Genomic DNA, 20,395 nt, shown 5'->3' on the forward strand with positions numbered 1-20,395 from the left:
AAATACAACGCATCATTATCTGAGATCAAGCAGCCTAGTGTCCACTTCTCAAGGCCTGGCTGCTGGCATTCTCAGTCGCACTGCGACCCCCAGTCCTTCGTGCAAGTGTCAGGAGGAGAATGCCACCCACCATTTTGCTCTCTTCATTGCTGTGGTGGGCTAACATGGAGTGGGATCTGGTCACGTGTCACAGTGTTGCAGGGAAGCTTCCTGACTCAGGGATCTCATTTTCTGAGTGTGCAAACAGAAAATGTTACAGCCAGGGCTGAGGAGTTAGTGTCTTTCAAATGTTCTGAAAATTAAAAGAGGAGAATCATATTTGCAGGCATTCTTTAACAGGCACTCAGAAAGATAGACGGTGGTGGGGTAGTTTGTCTAAATTAGATCGATGTTTTACACATCGCAGAATGGAAATCTCAGTTATATCCTGAATTCAAATCATTTTTCTGCTGCAGGCAATTTTAGATTAGCCTTTAAAAACATACATATATCAACTGCAGGCAACTGCTGCAGAAAAAAAGAGCATAGATGAGGCACATTAAACTTTAAATTCCTTTCAGAGCCAACTAAATGACCCTTAATGTTTGATCACATTTCCTTATCAAAACAATCCAGCAGGCCTTCTGTGAGAAAGCATCTATGTGAGAGATGGAATCAAGATGCTGTCTCCCAGGCCTCTCCATTTCTTCCCAGTGCATTGTCACCAGGCTATTTTTAGTTCATGAAACCCAGGCTGTGCTCCTCCCTGCAGCATTCGGTCTCATACCAGCCAGCCTCCCACAGCATTCGTGTACTCAGTGGCCTGGCTGCTCGGCTTGCTCTGCCCGTGTGCATGCTATGTACACTTAGACGTGCACAGGCCTTCCTGGAGATCAGGAGCTGTACACATATGATTAAGGGTGGCCGTGCACACATGCAGTAACCTTTGGAGCTGTGACGATTTGGATTGGTTCCCTGGAGAGGCAGCTAGAACCAAGCACATGGGCAGGGGTGGGACTGGCTGGAGCCCTGCCTGTGTGCCCCCTTCAGCACCCCAAGAATGTGGGCTACTTAGTGTTTTGGCAGGTCCCTCAGGGAAGAGGGAAACTCAGCTGTCTTCTGCCATCTTCTTGTTCTGTGCCCAGGGTTCTCTTTTTCCTTTTTTCTCTCTCAGGGTCAACAGGTTTCTTCATGTCCCTGAACTTTCTTCCCCCTCAGAGCTGTCTGTCCATACTCTTCCTGCCACTGGCTTAACCCGTCCCACTCTGGCCTTTTACCCAGATTCAAGCTTTCCCTTCCTTTCAGCGATGCTTCTCATACCTGTAACATATACAAGCTACAAGTCAAGCAAGTCTCCTACACCAGCAAAGGGCAAACAAACCATTTCCCTCAGGCTTTCCCCACTGCCCTCACTACTTTTATCCTCCACAACCATCTCTGCCTTTCCATCCCTTCCTCTCCTTTAGTCTTTGTGGAGGACTGAATTAGGGATCACAGATGTGCTCAGGGAAGCATCTGAAAGGAAGAAACAAAACAAACAAGCAAAACCAGACAGTGACAAGAGAAGAACACGGGCCGGCTTGCAGTTGTTCTGAGGTTTTCACCAGCTTCCAGGGTGGCAGGCAGTCTGTTCCCATTCATCCGTCTCCTCCCAACGCAGCTCGCGGAGTCGGAGGGTACATTTCCTCCAGATGGGCAGTTCCACCACACTGGGTGCTGCCTCACTGGGACTTCCTGTTCAGAGTTATGTCCAGGGATGGGACACTTTCCCCTTGTCCCACTACTCCAAATCCTCTTACAGCCTAGTAGAAGAGTCCCTAGACAGGAACGTTCTGCAAGTAAACTTAGAAGCATTTGTTCACTGAGTTTGAATCTGAGTCAAGTAGTTCATGCCAAAGCAACCTTGGAAAGGGGTTCATGCCTGTCATTCCCAGCTACTCAGGAAGCAAAGGTGGAAGACTTCAAGTTTAAGGCCAGCCCGGGCAACTTAGACCCTATCTCAAAATAAAAATTTACAATAAACAGGACTATTTAAAATAAAAAGAGATGTAGCTCAGTGATGAATGCATTCTTAGTATGTGCAAGATCCTGGATTCAATCCCTAATACAACATTTGGGCTGTAAGCAAAGAACATGAACATGTATACAGATTTTAGCTCTTAAATTCATGCCTTAAAACACATTAAAAGAAATTAATCCCAGGGAATTAAATAAGACCTTGAAATCTGTAATTGAAAGTATCAATCCAAGTTAGATCCGAGGAGCCTCCCAACTGTAAATGTGTATATTTATGTGTTTTATTTACCTGAAATAGTCATGCTGTGAATTTATAGGACCCTTCAGCCCTATTATTAATCCCCCTAAAATGCTAAAAAACAAAACAAAACAAATCTACAAGCAGTTGGTGAAACCAGCCCTGATTAGCTAATGTGGTTTATTAATTACTCAGGCTGCTCACTCCTATCCTTCCCCTGGCCCTCGCACTGCTATTTGTCTTCTTGCAGGGAGAGAACACCTTCATTAAGTCCCAGCTGTCCTTGCCTTGGAGGTGTCTCTGGAAGATATCCCCTCTTGAGATGCATCACCATTTATCATCGCCCTTTGTTTGTGCTCTGTCAACAAGTTTTCAATTTATTTTGAATTCAGTTTATGATTAAAATTTAATGAGATTCAATCAACTGCTTTTCTCGAATCAAGATGCCTCTGCAGTGTCATCCGTATCTCCTGTTGTAGTAGCATGAAGGAAGCTTGTTAGCCTGGCGATGCTTTACAGGACACAGGTGACATGTGCCCACGCCCCTCAGTGTCAAGGTGAATTGTTCTGAAGGTTTTAGGGGTTCTGCATTTCCTCATCCTGCTTCTGTCTCCAAAATAACTGTACTTACCTGTGTTCCCAGCTGGGATACAAGCAATTTAGTGCTTAGGCTCTAGGTCTGGACTACTTGGATTTGAATCCCAGCTCTGCTACCTAATGACCTTGTGTCCTTGAGAAAGCTACTTATCCTCCCTGTCTCAATTTCCCCATCTATAAAATAAGGCCAACGGTAGTACCTATCAGTGGGTTACTGTGAGGATTAGATCATTTATTGTGTGCACAACACTTGGAATGATATTTCACACAATATTCATTCAACAAATATTAACAAATGATTGATTATAAGGACAAAGTTTAAGTAGATTCATCTCAGGTGTGCATTTTGATATATCAGCATAATTTACTTTAGTGCTTGATAAACTATAACTGTAGAGTCAAACGTAGCCTGTGATCCATTTGTTTATACACTGTCTATTGCTAAGAATCATTTTAATATTTCATTTATTCTCTTATTTAGCAGTAACTTATTAGCTCAAACACAGGTAAAGCTATATCCCAGCCCTCATTTTTACATTTAAAACGTGAAGAATAAGGAGAATGGGGAGAGAGGAGGAGAAGGAGGAGGCCGGGAGGAGGGTGGGGAGGGGAGGGGGAGGGGAACGGGGAGGGGGAGGGGGAGGGGCTGGGGGTTTAGCTCAGCGGCATAAACGCCTGCCTGGCAAGTGTGAGGTTGTGAGTTTGATTCCCGGTACCAAAAAAAAAAAAAAAAAAAAAAAAAAAAAGGTGGGGGAGAAATGACAACAACCACCACAAAGCAGAATATGATATAGAGACAGGATATGGCCCATAAAACACACACTATTTATTGCATGGCTTTTTGTAGAAAAAGTTTGCCAACCCTGATCTGTATGGTTTAATTGAGAGCTAGATCTATCTTCTTCAATCACTTTGTCACTTTGGAAAAGCTAACATATGTAAGCCTTTGTAAGATAGGAATGGCAAAATGTTATCTCACTTTGCCTGTAAGCCAGGCTTGTTTTAAGAACCAAATTAGATGAGGTGAGTCAAATGGGCTGGAAATAACTTTTTGGTTAAAAAGATATGGTTTTCACACATCCATTTCTTTTGAGACAGCGGGGGAATAAGATCAGAGTTCTAAAGCCAAACTCTCTCTGCAGTAAACAATAACATAGCCCTTGGCTTTTTTTGTTTTTTGTCTTTTTTCTTTTTATCGATACTGGGGATTGAACCCATGACTGCCTGGTTTTGCAAGGCAGGCGCTTATGCTGCTGAGCTAAATCCCCAGCCCCAATGGCCCTTGGTTTTAAAGAGCATGATATAGGCGAAGCTCTTCAGCTGTTTAAACTTCTTTTATCCTGGTAACACCCTTAGGGGGCAAGTACTGCTATGTCCCCCATTTTGCAAATTAGAAAAATGAGGCCCAGGGGCTGGGGATTTAGCTCAGCGGCATAAGTACCTGCCTTGCAAGCAGGCAGTCGTGAGTTCAATCCCTGGTACCGATAAAAACGAAAAAGACAAAAAAAAAAAAAAAAAAAAGAAAAAAGAAAAATGAGGCCCAGAGAAGTTAAGTAATTTTGTGGAGGTCATACCTCTACCAATGCAGATGGTAGAGGAAAGTACTTAAGCCTCTGGAATCTGAGTTCAGAGCCAGTGTATATAAGCGCTGGGTATGTGTTTTCTCACATTAAGGAAATAGGTACTGATTTAAAGTAAGGTTGTCTGGAAGGCAGAAGCATAGTTAACTGTGAACATGAACATTAAGTCTGTAAATGTGTGATCTGAGAGAGGCTAGCAAACCACCGAGGCCAGGATGAGCATCAGTGAACCTACAGAAAGGGAAACAGGCCTCATAGGCGGGAGAGAAGTTTTCTGATGAACCATGAGAACCAAAAGGTAGTATTGTGAGGAATGAAAAGGTCTGTTTTGAGACACTAAACATTGAAAGCAGAATGTGCTAGAGGAGGTAAAGGATGATGGGAAAAGACAAGAGCAGAGTTGGAGGCAGTACACAGAAGTTGACTAGTTCTATTCAGGAAGAATGGGGGGAGGTGTGGGAAGGACTGTGAAAGGGACACCCTTATCACATAGGATGTGAAGACTGCTGACACTGGGTAAGATCTGATCTGCAGAATCAGGCTCCTGCGGTGGGGGAGGGTAGAGGAACTGACGGAAGGTCTCAAGCTTGAGGAGGTAAAAAGGAAGCCAGTGTCAGAGACTTGTGGAAAGACAAAGAGAGATTTGCAGAAGGAACTTAAGGCCAGAATGGTATATGGCCCAGACTGCCTTAAGGACTTGGTGCTTGGCAGACATTTCATAAATATTTGTAGGAAGAAAGAGGAGAAAGGTCATCCATGTGGCTGAAGTTTAAGAAGCTTGAGGACTTGGCCCAGCAGGTCCTCCTTGCTCTCCCCAACAGAGCCTGACATTCTGACTCTTGATGATCCTTCCTGCCACACAGATCTGTCTCTGCTCAGAAATAGGTGTCAACAGTTCATTCACTCAACAAGTCTTTATTGGGCACCCAGTAGTGCCAGGTACCATTTATAGGTGCAGAGAGTGTCACTGTCAGCAGAACAGTCAAGCATTTTGCTTTCCTAGCCTGGCATGGTTGTGCATGCCTGCAATCCCAGCACTCGGGCAGCTGAGATAGCATCACCACAAGTTCAAGGTCAGTTTGGGCTACATAGTGAGCTCAGAGCTAGCCTGAACTACACAGTGAGACCCTGTCTTCCAAAAAATGATGCTTTCCTGAGATTTATGCTCTGGAAAGGAGAAAGGGAATAAGAAAACAAGGAATTAATTGGATTATTTGTGTTTATAATACATGTTTGAGTGGTATGTCATATGGTGATAATTGTTAGAGAGGAAGGTAAAGCAGGGAAGGCAGTATGGAGTGTAAATGTTTTAGAGGGTGCCATGGAGACCTCCCAAGAAGCACAGCTGAGGAAAGACTAAGGGGAAAGGAAGAGAGCTATGCAGACATGAAGTATTTTAAGAAACAGGAAGGCCCTTAAACTGAATCACAAATAATTTGAAGGTAGGAATAAAGTTTTCTCTGCCTTCAGAAATATTTGTGATCAGCTTTTGCTGTGTAGTCTTTTATACTTCTCGACTGTGATAGTGGCCATAAAAAGTAAAACAGTTTTAACTGAGCTTATGCCCCAGAAGGGGGATGGGCAGCACACAGTTGAACACGCAGTCGGCTCTGATTATTTGCTGTTTTGAGTATTTGGTACCTCAGATCTTCTATTTTGACTTGTAGTGATTATTTTTTTTTGACTTGGTAGTGATTATTAATCCTATCATTTTACTAAGAGATTGTTCACTGGTGTGCCAGGAAAGGCCATCTGTTCCTTTTCAGGCCATTTTTAAGTAACCACAGGCTGGACCTCAGGTTCCAGTTATGTGAATTGCCTGCATTTGTCACCTTTCACATTAGCTTCCTCCAAGCCCCCTAGAAGCCCTCAGGTACTGAAGACAAATTTGCACTTTGGTTTTGGGGTACACTTCTCAAGTATTCACATTCCAAAACCCAGGAAGACTGTAAACCGTTGTACCTGAAGGGTGAGCAATGGAAATGAACTGCAGGCCAGGAGAGAGCTGAATTTGGTCCTCATTAGTCGGCTCCCTTTCCACATCACTTTGTCCTGCCGCTCAGCTGCAGGCTCCCAGACGCAGGCAGGAGATTATACAGCACGCTTGGCCAGCCCTGGAGAAAATGTTTTTTTCCTGACCAGCTGAAGAGCATGTCATCAGGCATATCCAATTTCACAGCTGTAGACAGACTGCAAGGAAGAAGGGGAAACAATAGTGGGCATTTCTGAATGGTATAAGGTCAGAATATATATGGTTGGTAGATCCTTAGTCATTTTTACGAAGTCTACTCAACAGAGGGGCTGAGGTCTGTTTTCTGCAGAGCCACCAAGAGGGCAAGAGACTGACAGCATCTGGAAAGCAGAGGGCGAAGGAACAGACATGGGAAAAACAGAGGCCGACCAGGAGTTGAGAGCTGGCATTTCATGTGGTGCTTGAAGACAAGGCAGCAGGGATTAGGCTTGATACCAAGTGGGGAAAGAGAAGTGTCAAAGGGTATTCAGTTGATTGGGAGGGGCAAAGTTATCTTTATAGAGACAGTTAATTTTCTTTTTTTTAAGATAGGGTTTCACTGTGCGGCCCAGCCAGCCACTTACCTACCTCACCCTCCAAGTAGCTGAAACTCAGGTGTGTGCCACCAGGCCTGGCTTCCTATCGGTAGTTAGTGTACCTCAATAGGGCCTGGGAGTGTGATAGAGCTCCTACCTCTCATGCACAAGGCTCTGGACTGGATCCCCAGCAGTGCAAAAAGAAGAAAAAAAGAATTGGCATCCAACTCTGGCCTACCTCTGCAAAAAGAGAAGCATTTTTAAAATGCATTCTGTCTTGTTCTTGTTAGATTGGGTACAGGGTGCAAGAAAAAGTGGATTCATGTTCAAACGCTGTCTTAGAACAATAATTTATGTACTTTGTGACTCCAGGCACAGTAAGCCTTCAGTAAACGTTTGTGGTTGAAATGCTGTGTGGATCCAAAGTAGGAATTTAAAAATCCACACACAATCCCTTTTCTCTTTCTAGTATTTGAAGTAGCTATGTACAAAGGCCTTGCATAGAATAAACCTCAGGCCTTTTCTTTCTTTTTTACACTCTTGCTCTTCTGCTACGCTTGCTTTGCAGACTTCTGCAGGCCTCAAGAGCCTGCACTTCGCCTGCCCCGCAGCCCTCTCTCTGGCCTACCCTCTGTTTCTCTTTGTTTCTTATGTTAATTAGCTTGATTTACTCTTCATGCAGTGCATGCATATATCAGAACATCATTTTGTACCCCACAAACATACACAATTCTAGTAGTTCATTTGCAATAAATATTCTGATGAGCTGGTAAACTTAATTTCAATTTTATTTATCTGTAATATGGTACATATTACTGGAGTATGGTGTATCACTTCAACACAGGCATACAGAATTTACTGATCAAATGAGGGCAATAAGCACTTCCCTCTCCTGGTCATTTCTGTTTGTATTCTTTCTCTTCCAGTTACTCGTATGCTGTGCAATAGTCACTGGGAACCAGACTCCTCCGTCGTGTTAGAGAACACAAGCACTGATTCCTCCTCTCAACCACGTTCCAGTGTGTGTTTTCCAACGTTTTCTATCCTACTTCCCGCTGTTCTTCTCATTCCCAGCAAAAACAGTTTATCCGCTAAATTTTATTTCCATGAGGATTCTAGAGATTCAGGAGCTCAGGCTGTCCCACCTGCTTGGCTGGGTGGCCCCAGATGTAGATGCAGAGCCTGGGGGTGAATTGACCAGTGTTCACTGCGAAAACAGTAAATAAGATCCAGGAGTTACAATGGATATATAGTAAAAGGGAAAGAAACTGCTCAAAGGGAAATTTTATTGTTTGATCAGTCTTGCAGGCCTGTATCTGGTAACTTGAACAACTATTCTGAAGATAACAATATGTAATATAACAACCACTGTTAAATTCCTATCATATTGTTTTGAAATCCTCTATCACTATTGTCTGTGGTTATTGTTATTTTGCTTTTGTTGTTGTTTTTTGATAGTTTGTTTGCTTCTTGATTTTTCTATTTTTTTCTTTTTAAAATAAAAAAAGGGAGACCTGTGTCCCCTCTGTTTTTCTTTAAGCCAGGCATCCCATTTAACATGAAAGAAGGAAGTTTGTTTTCTTTCTCATTCTTTTAGGTTCATTAAAAGATCTATTATATAAGGGCTAGGGATTTAGCTCAGCGGCTTGCAAGCAGGCAGTCGTGAGTTTGATCCCTGGTACCGATAAAAAGGAAAAAGACCAAAAAAAAAAAAAGATCTATTATATAGAAAAGAACAACCTTGCATGGGCTGAGGGCTGGCTACTGGCTGGTGGCTAGTTGCATGAGTCTTGCTAATGCAACTATATCATAAAGTAGATGGCCAAGGCTACCTTCACTGCAGGCATAATGCCCAGAGGAAAGTAAGTCCTCCAAATAACTGTAAAGTTGTTCAGTGGAAAATGTCACTATAACCTTTTTGCAATGTGTTTTAAACTTGTGCTTTCTTTTTGTCTTAAAAAAATTGTATTTACTTTTTAAATTAAACAATATCAGATGAAGCAAAATTTTTAAAGTTCAAAGAATACAACTCTCCCTTCCCCTTAATCCATCTTCAGAGACATCCAGTGTACCAGTACCCTTGCACGGTTCACATGTGTTAGGTATATAGAAAAGAGAAGCCCACAAAAAATGCACTTTCCCTTCTCCTTACTTTTGTTATACAAAATAGCAGCAAAGTGTACACACTGTTCTGCATCCAGATTTTTTAGTTTTTGACACCTAATAACATATCTTGGGGGCTGGGGATTTAGCTCAGTGGCATAAGCGCCTGCCTTGCAAGCGTGTGGTCGAGTTCCATCCCCGGTATCAATAAAAAAAAAAAAAAAAACATATCTTAGAGTCATTCCACATCAGTTACTAAGCTTTATTTATTTTGCATTCCAAACACACCCAGCGGCCTACAGTATGATAATTTCTCTTTCCTCTATACTCAGCAGTTGATTTTCATCCATGTTTGCCCCTTGCTGGTCAATAATGCTGTCACAGGATAACTTGTAGTCATCTTTCTTTGACTGCCTTTCAGATGAAATGTTTTAGTAACCATTAGTGCCTTTACATAGAGGATCAACAAACAATTTTATGTGATTGGACTCTGCAAGCACAGTGGTATTCCACTACTAATAGTTTAAACCACACTCTGAATGAGGTCCCTTCAGGTCATAATGTGAGACTCTTTAAGACTGATCTGTCTTCTGAGGCTATGACATGTTTTCTCTTATTGCAGAAACTAGAATGATCCGAAGCATTCCTGTGGAGGTTGATGAATCAGAACCATACCCAAGCCAATTGCTGAAGCCAATCCCAGAATATTCTCTGGAAGAGGAATCAGAACCACCTGCTCCAAATATAAGAAACATGGCACCCAATAACTTGTCTGAATCTGACCCCCCTCACTGTGCCTCAGGAAACTTTTCTAAGGCTCACCCTCTCCTGAAACTTGCAAATCACCAGTGGCCTGTGTCCCAGCAGGTGACCTGCCTACGAACTAAAGTCCTAGAGGAGAGTGAAGACAGTTTCTTCAGGAGGCACCCAGATCCCGGCAAAGATTTTCCTGTGGGCTCCTCTACCACCAGCCAGCCTGAGTCTGAGACTGTGGTTTCAACCCTCCCCCCAGAGCATCAGTTTTCACTTATGGAAAAACGTAATCCATGGCTGAGATCTCAGCTTTCAGCAGCTTCTCCTGACACTGGCCATGACTCAGAAAAATCAGACCAAAGTTTACCTAATGCCTCAGCAGACTCCTCAGGCAGTGGCCAAGAGACAGAGCCACAGCCACAGCTCCACAGGAACCGAGTAGCCCCAGATCTGCCAACGATAGATACGGGATATGATTCTCAGCCCCAGGATGTCCTGGGCATCAGGCAGCTGGAAAGGCCCCTGCCCCTCACCTCTGCGTGCTATCCTCAGGACCTCCCTGGCCCACTTAGGTCCAGAGAGTTCCTGCAATTTGAAGCTCAGAGGTATCCAGCATATGTACAGATGCTACCTCCCCATCCTTCCCCACATGCTCCATGGAACTATCACTACCGTTGTCCTGGAAGGCCCAATCACCAGGTACCATGTAAGTGATCATTTTTGCCTCTAGACATTCTGGGCTGGGTGATCAAGGAAACAAGACCTCACATCAGTGCCCCGTGTCATGAGACCAACACAGCTAGGGCATATATAGTGCAGGGAGGCATTCTGCTTCTCACAGAAATTCGCCATGGGATTAAGTTGCAAGGAATCTTAAATGTGTTTCCTTAGCCCAAAGCCTGGCCCATTTGGAACCTCCTTCTTTAGGAGAGTTTAAGGATGAAATAGATTCTTCTGTAAAGGTTAGCTGAACTGAAACCTGCTTAGAAGCACAGAGATGACCCAAATAATTTCTAGAAAACTCCTCATTGTAATTCTTGGGTTTCATGCTTCTTCCCTATCTTACACTTGCCCGGGAAAGAGGTGGGGCATGGGTACATTGCCTGCTCGAGTGCCCCATCAAGGAATGGGTGTGGTGGTAGACTTCCTTAAGCATGAGTCACTGAGAACTGAATGGTGGCAAGACCAGGGCTCTGTTTATTTCTAAGTGATTTCCAGATTAAAAGGGAATAATTTGTGAGCACAATACTATAAAGTATCTTTACCATGTTTATTATCCATATGTAAAGGTAATTTTTCTGATTGTAGTAGTAATGTGTCATTACTTCCCCAATTGAAATATGCCCAAAATTTAAAGAAAAAAGATCTGTATTTGTATCACCTAAATATAAGTCCCTAATATTTTGACATATTTACTTCTAATGGTTTTTCTCTTTATATATATAGTTGATATAAAATTAAAACAATTTCCAATGACATGGAGTGTACTTCTTTAGCATCATTCCAAAGTGCTGCACTGTATTTCATCAGATAGATGGACTAAATTTTTTTTTTTTTTTTTTTTTGGTACCGGGGATTGAACTCACAACTGCTTGCCAGGCAGGTGCTTAAGCCGCTGAGCTAAATCCCCGGCCCCTAAATTGTTATTAACCTATTCTTTGTTGTTGGACATTTCCAGTAGTCTCCAGTTTTCTGATACAATAAGCAATGCTATGACAAACATCATGCACAATAAGTTTTTAAACCTACATTTCTGATAACTCCTTAGATGAATGTGCAGAAGTGTGAATAGTTACTCAGAGGCTTTGTGATGCTAGGTTCCATGCAGTTGTCTTTAGCTACTAACAGGAGAAAGCCTGATTGGGGTAGACAAAGCGAGCACCGACTCAGTGTAATAATGAGGGTCCTAGGAAGATCTTCCCACTGGAAAGTACTTTTCCTGTCGAAGCTTGAGATGGTGCCATTAGTAATTCAGAGGTAAGCAGTGCCCCTCGGGCATCTCCTCTAATAGGCGAAAACGCCCAGCTGGGAACACGTTTTGACTGTAATACCTCGGGACCTGCTTTCTTTCATACGTTCACCTTTTCCTTGCTGTTTTATTTCCTTTTATTGAAAGTGATTGGAAGGGGAATGTTTGGGTTTCTAGGAGTGCAAAGAGGTGATGAAAGGCCGACAGAATTTGGATAGAGGATGGGAATAAGTCACGAAAGTTATACAAACAGATAATGTGCATATGAAATGAAGCTCAACACCACTAGATTTAAGAAATGAAAACATTTCATAGATAACTTTCCCTTGATTAGAGGGGCAAAAATAAAAACCTCAGACAATGCTTTGTATTAGTGGGGTCAGAAGAAAATTAATACTCTCATCTACTCTTGGTAGGAATATAAATTGATGCAACCTCTTGGAAGACAGTTTCATTACATATCAGACTTTTACAGTCCCTCCTTCTTTAACCAACAATCTCACATGTAGTATCCATCCATGTAGAAACAGTAAACAAGCATATAAAACTATGTGTACCAGAGAATTTATTAAAGCATCGTTATAGTAGAGTGAAAATGAAAACAACTACATTACCTATTGATAAAAGGGTTAAATAAGTACAATGGTCTCTGACTTGAGATGTTTTGACTTTACAGTGTGTGCAGTGAATAGGAGTTTTGTGGTTCAGAAATCAGAGTGAACTGCAGCTCAGCCACAGGATCATGAGGGTAAATGACTATTCTACACTGTATCGTGCCGCTAGGCTCTGATGTTTTGGAAGTTAGGGGCATTAAATGGATTTTTGACTTGATATATTCAATGTACAATGGGTTTATTGGGACACAGCCCCATCATAAATCAAAGAGCACCTGTAATGTCTGACATTTATACAATGATCTACTAGGCTGCTGATACAAAGCATAAAACACATTCTGACATAAAAAAGGTAAAAAAGGATACATGTGTGATATATATATATATATATATATATATTTTTTTTTTTTTTTTTTTTTTTTTTTTTTTTTTTTAAATATCCAGGATTGTGCTGGTAACAGCAATGGGGAGGGGAGAGGGGAGGAGTGCAAGGATTTAAAAGGACAAGGATATTTTCCTTTTAACGTTATATACCTTTATTTAAATTTTATAGCAGTCATTATTTTCATTTAAAAAATCAGGGAATGTTAGAAATATAAAAAAGAAAAAAAGAATTAAAACCACACAGAAGGTGAGCTTGCCCTAGTTGATTTTGCATGTACCTTGACTCTGGCTCCCAAAAGCATCTAACCACAGTGAAGAGGTCAAGTTGCACAGTGTTTATGGCTTGTTGTAGGGCTTTGCAATCCCAGAATATTAGTGAAGATCCGGGAACAATGACCCCTGGGAAGATTGCTATGAGGATTAAGTGAGATAATATGTTAAAGCTGGCTGCTAGTAAGCCCTCAATACTAGCTGCTCTTTTTTTTTTTACATTATTTTTAAATGGACCCTCAGGCCCAGCCCTGCAGAGCACACTTCTACCTCCAGATTCTTCTTGCTGGCATGGATTTTAAGCATTCAGGGCAGGTGGACAAATGCTTAGTTTCATGTCAGGGTTATAACTGCACTTAATTGCCAACAAAACCACTTCAAAAGAGCTGTTCACCAGAGGGACGCTTGTGCTGCTGAAACCATGGCTACATAGTTGTGCAGTTTTAGAGCAGCATTACTTCCTTGCCTGTTAATGAATATATAAATAAATAATGATCACCATGCAAATAGCGTAGCTTAGCTTTTTGCAAGTTAAAGCAAAAATGGTTACTGGCCACCCCTTTTGTGTTTCAAAAAGTTTTCAAAGAAGATGAAAATGAGAAATGGAATAGCTTGTTTTGTCCTCATCCTACACCCCGAAGAGTCAGCCTCTGCTGCCTCAAAATCCTTCTACCAAAGGTCACCAAAGTAGAGTTCATGGCCATGCAATCAAATAAAACTCATAATGCAAATATATTGGTGAAAAACGAAGGAATTAACAAGCCTTTATTTTATTAGAGAAGTCCTGCTTTCTCTACCAGGGAAAATAAAATAAAGCTGTAGGGATATGCATGGAACCACAGTTCCCAAGGACCAAAAATGTGATTATCTGCATGCTAGAATGCATGCACAATTAAAGAAAGGAAAAAATAAACCAGGGAGAAGAAATAATAAAGAAAGAAGTTGCCTTGCAGGAGCCTCAGCTGCTTACAGCTGTGGGAACTCCTAGAATAGTTTATGTTGGCTATTTTGTTTCCTGGCTAACCTGATTGCATTTTATCTTGATGTCTTTTGACAACTTGAAAAATCAGATTTTATTTCCTCTCTCATAAACTCTTTTAATACCGTTCTTAATAAGGAAGAAAAATGTTGAATGCTTGTACTGATAAATGGAAAGCCTCATTTAAGATTTGGCTTACAAATTCCAAGTGACAAAAGCCTAGTATATGAAGACCCTGTGTACTCAGGCCAAGAGGGATCATAGGACTAATAAGTAATATACAGCCCTGGGTGCCCATATAGAACTGTGCAAGGTTTTCTTTTTTGTTGTGTGATTAACACCTACCCCAGAACTGAGGAGTCATCGTGCTAACAAATCATCCCTCTGTCATGTCACCCACCTTAGCCATCTCTTGCAGAGTAAACTCTCAGATGGAATTTTAGGCACTGTGGACAAGTCTGTGGGATGCTATTTTTGAGCAGTGATTCTCAAGTAGGTGGCTGCCGACTTATATCCCTAACCCTTCTCACATGCTAACTAATGTGGGTCTGTGTTTAAAAACAGACACCCACAGACTCACAGATTTCTCTCATTTCCCATTTATTTTGAGCTATTCAAAACTGTATTCTATTTATCTTTGTTCGTGAAGTGCCTAACCATAGAGATTCTATAAATATCTGTTGTATGCATAAAAAGAAATCTGTTCTCTACTTCCTGTGGAGAGGAGTGACCTGTAGTCATGAATAAAGTCTGAATGAAACTTTGGAACGCTCACCTTTAATTATCTGATAAGAAATAAAGAATGGAGGAAAATAGGATCAGAAAGCCGAACCTGTCCTTGCACTTATGAATTTATTCAACAAATATTTGCCAGGTCATTTTTAGATGCAGTACACACAGTGGTAAATGCAACAGCATGGGCTTTGTTTTCGTGCAGTTCACAGTCTACTGAGGAGACAGAAAAGAAGTAGAAATTAACAATGAAATGACAATATGTGCTATAAAGAAAAAAAGCAGGTGTTGGAACAGACACTAATACACAGGCTAGCCAGGCGTGGTGTCATGGGCCTGTGCTCTCAGCACTCAGGAAGCTGAGGCAGGAGGATTACTGTGAGGTAGAGCCAAGCTGGGCCACATAGTGAATTCAAGGCCAGCCCGAACCACAAAGAAAGACCCTGACTCAAAAACAAAGACCAAAACAAAACGAAAAATAAACTAAACTAAAACTAGACTGGACAGAGTGACTCTCTGAAGAGAAACTGAGTTGAACCTAAAGGACAAGAGGTCAAAGGAGCAAGGAGCCTGAGGATATTAAGGTACCGAAAGAAAGGCAGCGAGGCTGGAGGATGGGAAGCAGCAAGAGAATGCCGTGCTAGAGGACAGAGGATGCAAGGGCCATGCTGAGCAATCTGGATTCTATTCTGAGATCAGCTACTTTTCTAGGAAAACAGAAAGGGATTCGCAATGCTGAACAAGGAACCTTAGAACGGTATTTGTCATGCACCAAGTGATCCATAAATGTTAATCACTACTTTGTATAGTACACAGCTAAACCAGCAAGCCTTGGTCATGATAACGAAACAGAATGATTAAAGAGATAGTTCTTGCCTCATAAGGACACTTTTTACCTGGTGACTTTTGCATATAACCAGCCAAATTTCCAGACCAAACTGGTCAAGTTCCATTGACAAAAAGAAAAACTTGCTGCTGTTTTGGCCCGTGTCTGTAATCCCAGCTTGTCAATAATTACAAGGCTTGGGGCCTGGGGATTTTTAGCTCAGCGGCATAAGGGCCTGCCTTGCAAGTGTGCAGTCATGAGTTCGATTCCTGGTACCGATGAAAAAGACAAAAAAAAAAAATAATAATAATTATGAGGCTTATCACAAGTTCGAGACTAGCCTGGAAACTTACTGAGATCCTGGCTCCAAACAAAATAAAAAGGGATCAGAGAGTATCTCATCAAACAGCACTTGCTGAGTATGTGAGTCCTTGGGTTCTACCACCTGTACAGCAAAATAAGGAAGGGTCTGACTTGGTTGAACTTCTGATATTTAATATTTCTTTGTTTTAGATTATACTGTGAGTACCCTAATTTGAAAAATCAATCAGGTGCATTGTTTTTCTCTGCTCACATAAACCGGTAAAACTTTTTTTTTTACCACAGGTGGCCATTTCAGAAATGAAAGTTCAGCTAATCAAACACTTAGCCCACATGCCTCAGTGATTTTGATGATATGATTTGTTGCTATGAGACAAAAACATGTGTGCAGGAAATAATCTGCTAGAAATCATATGACCTTGATTCAAAGGCTTTTGATTAACAGCACTAACATCCGCTTTCTGGAAAAGAAACAAACCCTATGATTATTTCTTGGTAGTCCTTTTAAGCAAATAAAACATTATTAGCCCCTCATTAATGGATATGGAAAGGAAAAATGCTCAAAACACTTAAAACTTCACTTGCGTTACTTTTAGTTTCTCCCTTGGAAAAGCTTTCAAGGCCATCGGCAATTTCTCCTCTTGGACTTTGTCTTTCTCCTTACTTCAGGAGGGAGACATTGATTTTTTAAAAAATGGCACAGCAGTCAAGAAGTAGACAATCTAGGAGACCCAAGACCTAGTGCAGGCTGTGCAGTCTGAAATGGTTTCTCATCCGTGTATTTGTCAGCTTTGTGACTAGATACCCAGGCTTCACTCATTTACTGAGCTTTGTCTGTATGGTGGTGCTGTGCTCAGTGACACAGCAAGTCCTGCTTACATAAACCCCTGATAAGAAAGAAAAGAAAAGAAGCCACATGATGGTACATGCCCGTGACCCGGCATTTGGGAGGCTGAGGCAGGAGAATTATTGTGAGTTCCAGGCCAGACTACTCTACATAGTAAGTTCAAGGCCAGCGTGAACTACATAGCAAGACTTTGTTGCAAAAACAAACAAACAAAAAACAAAATCAAAGAGTGATGAGGGAAATAAAACAGAAGATAGAAGAAGGCAACTAGGTGAAAGGGTGGGCATCTTTGAACACCTGTTGCTAAACTGAATCATAAATACCAGAAGTTGGTCTATGGAAATCTAGGCAAAAGCTTTGTGCATAGGGAAGCTGGTAAATCTGGCAGCTGGAACCAGATCAGGTGGTCAAGATGAACATGGGTTTTGGTGAGCCAGTGACAATGAGGAGGAGAAGAAATGAAGGAAGGCAGAGAATCTGGTCAAGCAGGTGGATCTTTTAAGTGCAACAGTTCTCTGAAGGTTGGCTCTCCAGCTGGGTTTCTAAATGCCCTGCTCATGGAAGAGTAATATAAAAACAGGGCTGGCCCCTCCAAGGTGACCTGATGGCAGTGTCATTTTTTGTTTTTCCTAGCTGAGGCAGCAGCTATGACCTACTCTGTGCTCTGAGCTCCAACTGGAAATCTAGAAGGTTGAAAACCAAAGCCTATGTGACGTGTCTTGACCAAGGCAATAGGGTTCTCTGTGGTCCTGTCTCCCCACTCTTGGGGCTCCCAAATCCCAGTCTCCATCAGCAGTTAGCTACTGGGCTAGGCCTGGACGCATTCCTTTCTCCTCCTCCCCTTCTTTTAACTTCTGCTACTTGTTATGAGCAGGGCAATAGCACGGTAAGAGTCATGGGTCAGAGTCAGGAGACATCCTGGGTTGGAGGGGCACAGTCATTTTTGCCAAGGAAGTATGATGAGAAGGACCCATCTGATGTCGGGGACCAAGTGGACAGTAGGTTGACTGCAGAGGATGAGAGACTGACTTAGGCATATTGCTGGGGTTGCCTAACCAAGCTTCCTTGGGTCCAGACAGTGGGAAGCTGAAACCTCACACACAGATAGCTCCTGGCCTTGTACCAAACTAGGAATAAAATTCTTAGTTTCATTTGTGCCCTCTCTTTTCTAGTTCCAAACTGCCGTATTGTTTATTTGCAAGTTTTGGGGTTTTTTTGGTTGTGTGGATTTTTTTTGAGACAAGGTTTTACTATGTAGTTCAGGCTGGCCTTAAACTCACTTTGCAGCCCTGGCTCAAACTCACAGTGATCTTCCTGCCTCAGCCTCCTAAGTGCTGGGATTATAAGTATGTGCCACCACATCTGGCTTTTGCCAGTTTTATTTCACTGTGCTTCCCCACACTTTGGGAAAAGAAAGGCAAAAATAGTAATTCCATATTTAACATAGGGAAATTTCTCCTAGCCTTAGTTCCAGGGTCTTGGGAATTATAGAAGGAATGGCCATGTGAGAGAAGCTCTTCATGCTTGGCTTATCCTGAGTTTCTTATTGAAATAGGAGTCTATGTAGAGTTTTTTCAAAGTTCTTTGAGCTGTCTAATTAGAATACCCCATGACTTCCTAGTTTTTTTCATTTAGAAAAAAAGTGAATCAATTTCATAAAAACTATCAATGAAGTAGTAATACAGAAATATGGTAACTATCATGGAGTTGATAACTGATAACTGGACCTTTCCCCTGGTATCAGACAAAAATTTTCACATTAGTTTACTTCTCTCTTCACACAAAGGAACTCGTCAGTTTTCCCTGTTCTTGTCTTCACCTACAGATGACCATGATTACCCTGGAGCTGCCTACCAGCAAGTGATTCAGCCAACTCTGCCTGGGCAGCCCCTCCCCAGAGGCCTCCACCCAGTGCAGACGGTCATACCAAATTATCCCGGCCCCCAAAACCAAGTGGAGAGGCCTGCAGCGAGAGACCGTCCCTTCCCAGGGCTCCCACAGTACCAGTAAGTATGGCAGGGCTAACCGTCCAGATTCCTAATAGGAGGAAGCAGTGTGCCAATGAACAAGAGATGTATGAAAATTCTCTGAAGGCCTGCTACCCAGGTTAGTGACAGTCACACAGTGGAACACTCACTATACACTTTTCAGGTCAGAAGGAAATGGAAGCTGGTTGACAAGCATCTCTACCAGTATGTAAAGCCACTAGTGACTAGTTAAAATTTTCTTCGAGGAAAAGTCCTGAAGATGTTCTGTAATTTACATCTCCTTTTAATTTCAGATTATCTACGTGTTTGGCCCCCAAGATTGATTTTTATTATGACTAACTCCTGCTTTTAGCAAATTCTTTATATATTTAGTTCCTTCCCAGTTAAAACTATTTTTTACTTGCAATTTTAAAATTTAACTACTTACCAATAGGAAATTAAAATAACCCGTTATTTTATCTTCTAATGAAAACATTCACATGTTGAATATCATTATTGGATCTCACCTATGGTTCTTCCAGAAAAACAATCCTGGCTTTTCCTGACTTCAGTTGTCTTAACCCTATGTATCAGTGTCTCCCATTACTATAATAAAATAGCTGAAGATGGGTACTTTGTAAAGGAAAGATATTTATTTAACGCACAGCTTTGGAGGTGTAAAGTCCAAGCTCCACAGCTTCCTATGTTTGGGTTAATGGGCAAGAGGAAGAGACGAAGAGCCATTCAGAAAGCCAGAAAGGGACCAAGAAGGAATTGTTCTTTTTTATTATAAGATAGGCTCCACTAAATTGCCCAGGCTAGCCTTGAACTCACAATCCGTCTGTCTCAGCCTCCCGAGTAGCTGAGATTACAGGGCTTGCATGCAACTTTTTCAGTTTGTATTTTTATATAACTCTCTTTGTGAGAATTATCCGGGGTCCTAGGAGAACTACATCAATTCCTTCCTAAGGCAGTACCCTCATGACCTCATTTTCCCCCCAGAGGCGCCACAGGACCTCCTGACACTGCTACACTGAGGACCAGGCTCTCAACACACAAACCCCCGGGAAACAGACCACACCCAACCACAGCATCTTCTCCTCATTTCTCTTTTGACTCTTCATCAAGTTTTTTCTCTTAATTTATGGATCTAAAATGTAAAGATTCCTGTAAATGGAGCTCCTTAATTTATGACACAGAAGAAAGAAAGTAGGTGAAACATTTGTTCTTGCTCAAGTACAACCTTCACAGGTCACTCCAAGTAAAACCATTCTGTTTTTGTAGGACAGAATTAGATGCGAAGACACTATTAAAGCAGACTTTTCAGAAATATAGAAATTAATAATAAAGCTGTTTAAACAGCCCATTTTAACAGTGGCAAATAAGCTATAAGACTATTTTCCCTTTTACTGGAAAGTCCATAAGCCCTTATACTTTCTTTCCAGACAGAGCCTTTGTTTTTCTAAAACAAAAATGCATAAATTCTCAATAATAGAATTAAAGAAAATGTGATTTTACAATTGGATAATCACTTTTATAGAGGAAATATCTCAAGTTCCAAGAAAACAAAGGAACAAAGTTTAAGCATCCTTATGAATTATGAAATAAATTTGGTGCTGTATAGGGGAAGTAAGTGTAATTTTAAAAATAACTTTATTTTGAAATAATTTTAG

General features: G+C 41.6%; 2 protein-coding genes across 7 annotated transcripts in view; one reads left to right on the plus strand and one right to left on the minus strand.

Annotated features, from left to right (window-relative positions):
• LOC111755825 (uncharacterized) overlaps window positions 1-20,395 on the minus strand; it is a 166,240-nt gene that overhangs the window by 52,608 nt on the left and 93,237 nt on the right. For 3 of the 5 annotated variants that reach the window (XR_010048504.1, XM_063252379.1, XM_063252378.1), the window contains exon 2: window positions 7,728-8,164. Coding sequence is in view for 2 of the 5 variants with exons in the window: in XM_063252379.1 (XP_063108449.1) it covers window positions 8,073-8,164 (92 nt within the window). In the remaining 3 variants the exon portion in view is untranslated. Of the gene's footprint in view, window positions 1-6,372; window positions 6,601-7,727; window positions 8,165-20,395 lie in introns of those variants that run through there. The other 2 variants (XR_010048506.1, XR_010048505.1) reach the window with 1 other exon arrangement.
• The window catches only part of Traf3ip2 (TRAF3 interacting protein 2), a 40,918-nt gene that overhangs the window by 2,654 nt on the left and 17,869 nt on the right, over window positions 1-20,395 (plus strand). For both annotated transcript variants that reach the window (XM_063252368.1, XM_003466501.5), the window contains exons 2-3: window positions 9,683-10,519; window positions 18,581-18,761. In XM_063252368.1, coding sequence (XP_063108438.1) covers window positions 9,683-10,519; window positions 18,581-18,761 — 1,018 coding nt within the window. The remainder of the gene's footprint in view (window positions 1-9,682; window positions 10,520-18,580; window positions 18,762-20,395) is intronic.

Source organism: Cavia porcellus, unplaced genomic scaffold, assembly GCF_034190915.1.
Source record: "Cavia porcellus strain 051 isolate PalLab524CR breed Dunkin Hartley unplaced genomic scaffold, mCavPor4.1 scaffold_7, whole genome shotgun sequence".
Lineage (NCBI taxonomy): Eukaryota > Metazoa > Chordata > Mammalia > Rodentia > Caviidae > Cavia > Cavia porcellus.